Source organism: Calonectris borealis, chromosome 28, assembly GCF_964195595.1.
Source record: "Calonectris borealis chromosome 28, bCalBor7.hap1.2, whole genome shotgun sequence".
In the NCBI taxonomy this organism is placed as follows: Eukaryota; Metazoa; Chordata; class Aves; order Procellariiformes; family Procellariidae; genus Calonectris; species Calonectris borealis.
In genome coordinates this window covers 5,131,701-5,141,970 of record NC_134339.1, presented here as the reverse complement: position 1 = coordinate 5,141,970, position 10,270 = coordinate 5,131,701, and the positions used below count along the sequence as shown (strand labels likewise).

The window sequence follows — 10,270 nt, the reverse complement described above, 5'->3', positions numbered from 1 at the left end:
TCTTAGGTTAGTAACAAATGGAAGGTTACTTGCTTTCCTATTTGCAGAATACGATTAATCCTCTTATGAGCGTGTCATTCCTTCATCATTGCTTTCCTAAAATACTTAAGTATTCTTTCCTAATTTATTTAAATGTTCCTACCAAAAGCATTTCCGTGGCAGCAATTGATGGTTTGGGTGTTCTCTAATAACTGAGTTTTTCTAAACGTGCAGCCTTAGTGCTCTTAAGCCACGCCACATCCGATGAGTGGAGAACCCATGCGATGACCATAGCTGGCATCTCTTCATAAGGAAACCATGCTTTATTTTTCACTTCAAGCTTCTAAGGTACGTGTGTGTGTCGGGAGTGAAGCATGTTTGGTCTCACCTTTAAGGTCATCTTGCAAAAATAACCTCTCCATTCATATTGGCATGGTGGCTTTGCAGACAGGAGGATATACAAAGCCATTCTGTAACTGTATTTAATAAACAGACCAACTGTTGCCTGCCACGCAGCGAACTAGCCTGGTACCTGCGTTCCCAATCCCTGGCGCTGCGGAGCGGGTGCTGGGAAGGGTTTCCAGATTCTTTCACTGAGACTTGCGATAGAGTGCTGCTGTGCACCACCTCTCTTTGTTACTGGAATGTTCTTTTTATAGCAATATAAATAATTATTTTTCGTAACATTAGCTAGAAATAGTCTAGCTGTTCTAAATTTAGCAGAGACTGGCTAAAATATTTGTGGAAGTGCGTATCATCCATATTGATAATAAAGTTTGTTTAGCCCTGTGAAGTACGTAGTTGTGGCTCTGGGCTGTTCTGTGCATAACCTGTCCGTTATTCTGGAAATAAACGGGTTTGATTCTTTTGCTGTATTGCAACAACTTGGCAGCTGGATGAGGGTCTTCACAAAATATCTAAGTGATGGTGCTCCATGGCTGGGTTGGAGAAAACGCGTTACAGGATGCCCTGCATGAAGAGCAAGTGGACTGGGCTCCTCTCCTCTTCAAGAATGAGCAAAGCCAGATAAATGTTTGACTGCACTCGGAGTCATTTATTAGTCTCAGAGCAGCAATAAACATTACGGGGGTAAACCTGATTTGGTACATTTTAAAATACCCTTGAACAGATGGGGAACAGTAAAAGCACAGCATCATTAGTTCTAGGTATTTGCAGAGTATGCATGTCCCTTTAGGGACTCCTGTCATGGCCAGGATAATAGCTTCTGTCTTCTCTGATGTTTTATGGGCCTGAAATTGTACTTAAAACTATAAAGAAAGAAAGCACTAGAACTCTTGGCAGGGTGCAGAATAGCTAGAGATTGGGAATGTCTGCATCCTATTAATGGTGTCATTGACCCTTTTCCAGAGGGTCTGTCGGCTCGGCAATCCGACTGTCATTTCTCCCTATCCTAGAACCTTGCTAATTCGCGCAGACGCGTCCTAGCTTTCGTACCGAGGTCTTGGAAGTTTAATAGCAGTGGAAAATTTAATTTCTTTGATTTACAATGAATGAAGGCACTCCCACTAGCTCTTAGTACCCTGGTGCTGATTTAAAACGATGCTATGCAACAGAACTGCTCGGGACCTCTTGTAAGCCACATCAAACCTAGTCAGACGTTTCCACTTCCATGTCTGTGATAAGGTCTTTAGTTGCTGAAACTCTGCAAACTTTAGGGACATTTATCATGCTAGGATTATTGAAGCCAGACTACTGTCAGAATAAATAAAACATGTTTCCCAGTGCAACTCTAATTATGATTTTTAGCCAGTTGTGTAATGTGCAGAACTTTATTTACAATAAATCTTCCAGTTGCTTGCATAAATGAATGAGATTTCATCACTTGTGACTTAAGGACCAGGAAAAGTTCATGTGGCTGAATAAATTTACAGTCTAGCCTGGGTGTGTTGGCATGTCAGGCGAGTGAGGGAGCAGAGCTGGCTAGCGTTGCCTTCCTAAGAGGGCTCAGCTATCTTGAATTTCACCTGGGAGCATATATATATATATCATATAGACATCTCTCCCTTCAAGTTATTTTTTACAGAGGCAGCTTAGATTCTACTCTGCATTTTAATGGTGAGTAGGCACAGTATCATCCCACAGACTCCAGAACTTTTGTTTCTCATTCCAAACTAATAACTGAGTTTCAGGAACACAAGTTTGGCACTTTTCAGTTTAATATTTCAACTTTAGGGAGCTTCACAGAGAAGTTTTAAAATTTATTTGTGGGGCGGGTACGATTTCAACTGCTCCAACATTGAACGTTCCCTAAAATGAACACGAAATGTGCTTTCTGCTTGGAAACAGCTGCTGGTTTAGCTGTGCAACCTGAAATTAGCCTCAGATTGTAAGACAAAGGGTAAAGACTTAGCAGAGAGCGATGGTGGGGGCCTGCAGGAGGGCAGCATTGGAGTGTGCAGTTTGCAATGGAAAGTTAGAAAAGCTGTTAGAGCAAAAGTTTTCAGAAGGCTTTATAAGCTGTAGAGAGCAAATCAAAGGTTCTTGGCTCGGTCCCTGGGGCTTTGCAGTTGCTATTTCACACCCAGGCCCCTGTCACGTAATTAGCTAGAACTAGTTTATATGGCTTCTTAAAAAATGAAAATCTTTTTTGCTTGTTTATGCAGGCTACCAGCCAGTCTGCTTCTGGCTACACTGCTTTGTATCTGGAGCAACTCCTTTGAAGTCACTGGAGTTGCACTACATTAACACTGGAGTACCTAGAGCAGAATTTATCCTTTTAGCTGAGTTTAATATTTTTGATGTGTATCTTCCGGTCACAAGGCTTTGAAAATATACTAAAAAGTATTTTACATATGGTTATCTGATGTTTGTAATCAGGCTGCTAATCTGTGTCTCCCTACAAAGTTTGCAATTACTTGCTTTAAATGCATCCTTCTTTTTTTTTTTCTCTCGCTGTAGCCTGGGGTCTTGTTTAAACATGTGAGCCTCCTTACGGATGCAGATTTACTCTTTGGCAGTATCAATACTTGCATTCAGTATTAGTGCCTTAAGGATAGTGGTTTACAACTGGATTTAGAAGGAACGTATGAATTTCACTGAGGTTTGGAAGAGAGAAATTTGCCCTGCGGTGCAGTTAGCATGTCTGGACCTTAATTTTGCTTGCTTCGAGGTTCTCACGTGATGAAAGCTTCTTTATGCCAAAAGCGTGTACTTGCTATTTCTTAGGAAGACAATCGGAGCATATACCATGGAAGGGGTGTCAGGTTTAGTGCTTGGATGAGTAGAGATGCTTTGCGTGTGCAAGCCGCGTGTGTTTGCTCATGAGTCGTGCAGGCTAGGGCAGCTGTCCCATGCTATTGCAGCCTTCCTCTGCTTTCTATGGGGCTGCACCGTGCTTGAGGCTTTTCCTCGTGGTATCAGAGTCTTCCTGAAAGCCTGGTGCGTTCTGTTGGACTGCAGCTGTGGCAGTTACGCGGGGGGTAAGAGGAGGAAGGAAGAGGGACTCTATCCTTCCCGATTTGGTTGGTAGTATTAACCTCGAAATGCGTCCACCCGTTGTACCATGAACGACCATCAAAGCAAACCTTGATCCCAGGCCAGATGTTCAGCAGGTTTTCAGCTGAAGGCTTATAGCTTGCAGTGGAGAACCTCCCATTTTCACAGTGAAAAACAAGTTGTTACATTCCCTCTGAGGCTTTTTCAGGACAGCAATTAGAGTTTGAGTGAATGACTCGCTGCTGCTATCCAAGAGGCCCGAAAAGAACTTCTTGGGGAACTTAGAAATGCACTTTTCTCGAGGCGTAGATCCTTCATCTGCAAAGCCCAGAGGCTTGCAAATAGCGCAAGGCACTCCGTTCTGCGAGGCACTCAAGACGGTATTTCAGTCCAGTGTAGAGTTTGCTGAATGTACGCATAGGTATTTTGCTGAAATAGGGTATAACCGCGTTTTTAAAGTTGCCATGTACTGATGTGCTCTGCTGAATTGCAGCCCTAAAATGGCTACAGCCAGCGACCAGATCTGCGCTACAGACGTTGCAAGAGAAATCTGCCACTGTCCCTGAAAAATAAAATTAATTTCTCCCCTGTTGAATTGTCCCATTTGGCACGTTTATCAATGCAGCTTGTTTTGCTTCGGTAGCAGGAAGAGGGAGGGAGAAAGGAGGCCCTTTTACTTTGCGGCTACAAAACAGTTTGCAAGCACGGCTGCATCGTAGAAGAAATGCTTTTCAGTTAGGGCACACTGCTGTTCCTGTCCCAGTAAAGCAGTCCTCGTAGAGACGTAACCTGTGCTGCATTTGCACATCATCTTCATTTGGTGTGCAAATGAAATCGGTGTGCGTACGGCAAAGAGAACAGCTCAGTCCCAGAAGCCACAAAAACGGGACTACCGTGGTGGTGCTTAGTCTCCTGCTGAGAAATCGACTTTCTGTAATGCTCCTACTTTACCGAGAGTGGAATGATTGAAACTCAGGAGGTGCCCAAATTTGGCTGGCATGTTTGTCTCCCTGTTCATCATGTTTTCATGCAAAAATTACCTGTACCTGCAAAAAACCACACTGAATTCTCCTTCACCCTTAGATTTATTTTTTTTTTAATACCTTCAGCATGAAAATCGAGCCTTTAACTTGTAGGCAAACATCTGTCCTGAGGTATGGAAATGGCAGAGGTGGGTTTTGCACTGGGACGTGAACCAGAGGAGTAGGCAGGTAGTTGGCCCTGTGGAGCCTACTAGCCAGAGTTGAAGCTAATGGTTCATAGTATTATATTTCTGCTGCTTTGTATTTCTGCCCGAGTATAGTAGGAGAGAGCAGGACAAGGCCTGATCCTTGTGTGGTTTCACACCAGGGATTGTTGCCGACCCTATAGCTGTTTTATTATACACGAGTGCTCAGGAAACGTCTGCAAAAAACTTTGGATTTTAAATCTGTTACTTGTGACCCTTTTAGCACACGTCTCTGAAGCTGAACTATGAAATTTTAAAAGAAAATATCTTCTGTTACTTTATATATAGAATATCACCAAATTCTCTGAACTTGGACTTGACAGGCGGCTATGGAAGGAAACATCTTGCTCTCTGACATGCTTCTCTGTCTGATCTACAATTTGATTTGCAATGGTGTAATCTCTTAGTGGTAAAAAAGTATTTCCCGGTTTCCTGTTTGTTTCATTAAAGCGCACGATTGTTACTGGTGCCTCACTTTTTAGTGCTGACTGTGAATAAACCCGCATAGAATACTTTGCCTACCATCCAAGTGTTATCTTTGGAAAGACATAAAGTGGCTGCCGCTGTACCGGCTCACCACATCACCTTAGCATCATGGGAATACTTCTTGCTTCAGTGTGGCGTGAAGCCAAGCCTTGATTCTGGGAAAAATAACCGTAACAGAATCCTCTGTGTGGTTGCCAAAGTATTTCAGAGCACCAGAAGATATGACTTGTAGAAATGAGAATAATATCTTTTAGCAGTCAGTGTTTGCTTGCTTTCTGTAATTTTAGAATTTACAGAGAATGGTAAAGAAACTAAACTGGAAGGATGACGAGGGAATATCGGTTTAGAGAGCAGAACCAAGCATTCTGTGTGGCTGAGTTGGTTTGCTTGGACCGCTTATCAGATTTGATGAATGGTGTAGAGAGGGTAATGCAGGTGCTTTTATCTGCCCTCTGGAAACAAGGATATCTTAAATTAAAGAAATGGTCACAAATTCCGAGTGAAACAAGAGAATGTTTTCCCACTGAAAGCACAGTTTGGAGCTCAGTTCAAAATAGCGTTGGAACTAGGGACTCTGTGGACTTCACAGGATATTATTCTCTGAGGATAATGGGAACGTCAACAGGAACATTAAGTAGGAAGTGTGAGAGATCAAAATCTTTGTGTCTGTAGGCAAAAATTGTCAGCTTATTTGTCGATCAAGGCACAATCTCATGCTGTCTGCTGTTGCGTAAGTTCTTCAACCTCACACCTTCCTCTGAAGCCTCTAAGGGAGAATACGGAAGTAGCTGGATCTGGTCTGCCAGAGCAATTCCAAAGGACCTGGAGGATAACAAACAAGCGATAAGTAAACACAACCTCCTCCCCGCAACCCACTTGCTCTCGGCTGCATCTGCTCTAAGAAGCTGCAGGTTGCTCAGTAAGGAGTTGTTTGCAACAAAAGCAGATGTGAACACAACATCCCGGTCCTCCAATGACTCTTTGTTTGCTTCAGAGCAAAGCTCCGATTCTCAGTTACAAGAAACTTTTTCATAACACGTCTGGAAGGCTGGGGGAGATAGAACTGCTGTCCCGGGGGATCCCATCGCAGCTTTCAAGTGAGATCAGGTTGTTCTCACATGGCCCCATATGTGCTCAAGGTGAAGACGGCAGGAGACATAAATAATACTTACGGTATGAGCTCATCATTTTGTCAAATGCATGGCATATCTCCTTCGGTGGAGGAAGAAGGAAACCTGGCACCCATCTAAAATGTCTCCTTGCCAATGCCTTAATGCAGTCAAGATTTACATTGTCTGCTAGGTCATGCACTTAGCAGCCATTCAGATCCACCCACACCCCAAAATGCGGAGCTGTGAGTGGGTGAGAAATTCCAAAGCAACTCGGCAAACACAAATGTTGTATTGAAGAGACGTTTGTTATGCAAACTGTTTTAAAATCGGAGAATTTAAGAACAGAAGCAGGGTCCAGGTTGCACACTGGAATTCAATCTGATAAAGCTGCACAGACAAAACAATAAGAAAAGGGAGTCTTCTTAAGGGAGGAAGTCGTAATCCCCCCACCTCCCAGGCCATCTGCATTCCTTCCCTGCGAACCACGAGCAGGAGCAGCCGTCGGAGGGGAGATTTCACTCTCTCCAATCTTGGGAGATCCAAGAGGGGAAAATTTATCAAGTTTCATCTTAGGCACTTAATCTTTTGGTGCTATGGAAGAGGCAGAGTGGCAGCTGGGTCTCTAGATGTTTGATATTACCACCTATAGTATTCAATCCAGGATAACTCAACAAATTATTTATCATAGTCTCGCTTTGCGAGCAAAAACAATGTGGATAATAGGTATCTTAGTGTTAAATCTTTATGATTTATATGCTTTTAGCACGACAGGCCAATTTTGCAGGTCATATGCTGTTCATGTACACAGCTAGAGGGTATTTAACTGAATATGCGTGCCGGTTGTTTATTCCTGGTGAAAAATGCAAGAAGTGGTTAGACTAACATCTGTCAGGAATGACAGAGGAATGGCTGATCCTGCCAGGGCCTGGATGATCTTTTAAGTCCCAGTTCTGTTTTCTGCGATGGTATCTCACACCATCTTATAAACTTTAAGTGCAAGTTGGCAACTACAATTTAGGGTAGGACGTGACTTTGCGGCCGATACTAATCCTGACAGTTGCTGAACTGAGTTTCATCCATCCATCTCTAACAGCCTTGCAGCGGTGGATAATTGTAATCTCTTACTTTTACGTGGGCAGGAAATGCTTATAAATGACTGGTAAACCGACTGAACCAAGGCCACAGAGGTGATCAGTAGCGGAAGTGAGAGCAGAGTCTAATTTCTTTGATCTGATAGTTCAACCGTGACAGGATTTGGTTATGGAGTAAGCACTGGTCAGGGGCAGAGCGATGCACCAAAAAAGGAGAGTGTCCACTTTATCTCTGTCTCTTTGTAAAAAAGAAAGTGTAAAGAGCAACGTGTGGGTGTTGGGAGACAGTACTGTCAGGATTTATTACTGCCTAATGCGTGTATGTCCCGCATATCACAGTGCTTTGCACCGATCTGATGTTAACACAGCTGGAATCAATGGCTTAGCAGCCTAAGCTTGTGTTTCGAAACGGCTGTACTCCCTAGAACTGCCCGCTCGCATCCCAGCAGGGTCATCTCTGCCTTCATCCCGTCCCCGTGACAGATACGCTGCGTCCCACACGCATCGCCGGCTGTGTCAGCCAAAGTCCTGACTCCTCGGGGAGGGGGAACAAGTCTCTGGTGGTGTCGACGTAGAGTTGGGGTTCGCCGGGAAGAAGTCTGCGTATGCAGAACGGCACGGGAGAGGGAGAAGGGTGGAGCTGGATGCGCTCGCAGGAGTTTGGCAGTGAAGACGTGCTGGCGTGGGAAGACTGCGCCGTTTTGTTCTGCATAGTTTAGAACAGAGCTGCGGTAGAAGCTTCTGCTTCGCTGTACAACACACCTAAATGGACCAGGAAAACGGGAGACTTTCCCAATTCCTAACTCCTTGCCAGAAATAATGCCTTACTTGGTATCTTGGTACTAGATTTCTGCTGTACAGGTATTGCCTGTCTTGTAGTTTCACCTATCTTATCTTGCAGGAAAAGACAGCCATTGCAGAGTAGGAACTGTTGCTTATCTTAAAAAACTTGCTAATGAATGCGTAGCTTGTTTTCCTCTCCCTGCTGCACACACTGCTCCATCCCAGCACTGGCAGGTGGATGAACAGGAGCTGGGCATCTTTTTTTCATCTCATGCCTCAACAGTGCCCAGCCCGATCTGTGCGAGGTGCCGGGACAGCTGGTTTGTTCAGGAAATTCTCCCGACTCCTTTTTCTGAAGGGGGGGAAAACCACTCTGAAACAAGCCAACTAACCTCTCAGTAACTTTCGACAGAAAAAAATGTAAACCTGAGATTTTAAATGTGCTGGTTAAAAAATACCCAGCTTTTTAGAGATTTGGGGGTTACCCCCTACTTCAGGGCAAAGTCTTTGCTATTTGAGTGCCCAGTGGGGACACACGAACACCCCCCTTCCTTTTTTCCGCCTGGCATCACCCGTTCAGGCCTGGCTCCGTGGCCAGGCCCGCGCACTGGGCCGTGGAAGGACACCAAGGACCGCGCCGAGTTTCGGCGGGAAGCGCCCTCAGCCGCGACGCGCGGGGCCTGCCCGACGACGCCTGGCTCCGACCGGGTCAGCACGGAGGCGGGGATGCCCGCAGGCTCCGGATGAGGATGCTGCGGTCCCAAGCGAGCCCCCCCCCCCCCCCCCCCCCGGGAAAGGGCGGCGAAAGCGCCGGGGAGAGGGCGGGGGGCGGCGGAGGGACACCGGCCCCGCCGCTGCTGCCGCCGCCTCAGGGCGCCCGGCCGGCAGCGCGCATGCGCGCCGCGCGCCCCCTCCCCGCGCACGTCGACGGGGGAAGCCCCTCTGGTGCGCCTGCGCGCCGCCGGCCACCTCCTCCCGCGCGCGCCGCCGGCGGCCCCGCGCATGCGCCCCTCCGCCCCCTCACCGCCCCCTCCCGCCCCGCGCCGCCGCCGCGCACGCGCCCTGCAGCCCCTCCGCCCGCCCGGTCGGTCCGCCTGGCGCATGCGCCTCGCCCCCTCCGGCGCGGGGAGGGGGATGCGGACGGGGGAAGATGGCGGCCTCGAACAACCCGCGGAAATTCAGCGAGAAGATCGCGCTGCACAACCAGAAGCAGGCGGAGGAGACGGCGGCCTTCGAGGAGGTCATGAAGGACCTGAGCCTGACCCGCGCCCACCGGGTGAGCCGGCGCCGCCGCCCGCCCGCTCGCCCGCGCGCGCGCCCCCGCCGCTGCCCGGCGCGCGCGCCCCCGGCGGAGGCGGGCGGGGGGGGGAGGGGCGGCGCCCCCGCGGTGCCCCTCGGCCCGGGGGCAGCGACGGCGCGCGGCGGGCGGGGCGGCGGGCAGCGCCCCCTGGCGGGGGCGGGTGGTGCCCTCGGCGCGGGGCGGGGGGCCGCGCGCCGCCCCCCCCCCCGGGGCCCCCCCCCCCGCTTTCCCCGGCACCGGGCCCGACCCGCGCCGCCCGGGGCCCGCGGCATCCTCCGGAGAGCGGCACCTGCCGCCGGGCGGGGCGGGCCGGGGCGGCGGGGGCAGGTGCGCTCCGCGGGGCCTCGGGGCAGGGCCTGGCCGGGGGGCAGTCCCCGGTGCCCCCGTCGGAGAGGGGGCTCTGCGCCGGGGCAGGGTCGGGGCAGCCCCCTCACGTCTCCACGGGAGCAGGCCCGGCTGGGTGGGGGCCCCTCTGGGTTGGGGGGACTCCCTCTCCCCTGGGACGGATCTGAGGGGGGGTCCCGGTTCCTCACCCCGGGACAGGCCCCGGTCTGAGGGGGGGGGGGGTCCCGGTTCCTTCACCCGGGTCTGAGGGGGAGGTCCCGATTCCTCACCCCGGGACAGGCCCCGGTCTGAGGCGGGGGTCCCGGTTCCTTCACCCGAGTCTGAGGCGGGGGTCCCGGTTCTTTCACCCGGGTCTGAGGGGGGCTCCCGGTTCCTCACCTCGGAAGGGGCCCGAGTCTGAGGGGAGGGGTCCTGGTTCCTTCACCCGGGTCTGAGGGGGGTTCCTGGTTCCTCACCCCGGGACAGGCCTGGGTTGCGACGGGGGAGCCCC

The 10,270-nt window shown here is 49.6% G+C and overlaps 1 protein-coding gene across 6 annotated transcripts in view; it reads left to right on the top strand.

Annotated features, from left to right (window-relative positions):
• Positions 1–9,223: 9,223 nt before the first annotated feature.
• The window catches only part of CRTC1 (CREB regulated transcription coactivator 1), a 52,715-nt gene continuing 51,668 nt past the window's right edge, over positions 9,224–10,270 (top strand). For all 6 annotated transcript variants that reach the window (XR_012677572.1, XM_075175613.1, XM_075175616.1 and 3 more), the window contains exon 1: positions 9,224–9,411. Coding sequence is in view for 5 of the 6 variants with exons in the window: in XM_075175613.1 (XP_075031714.1) it covers positions 9,286–9,411 (126 nt within the window). In the remaining variant the exon portion in view is untranslated. The remainder of the gene's footprint in view (positions 9,412–10,270) is intronic.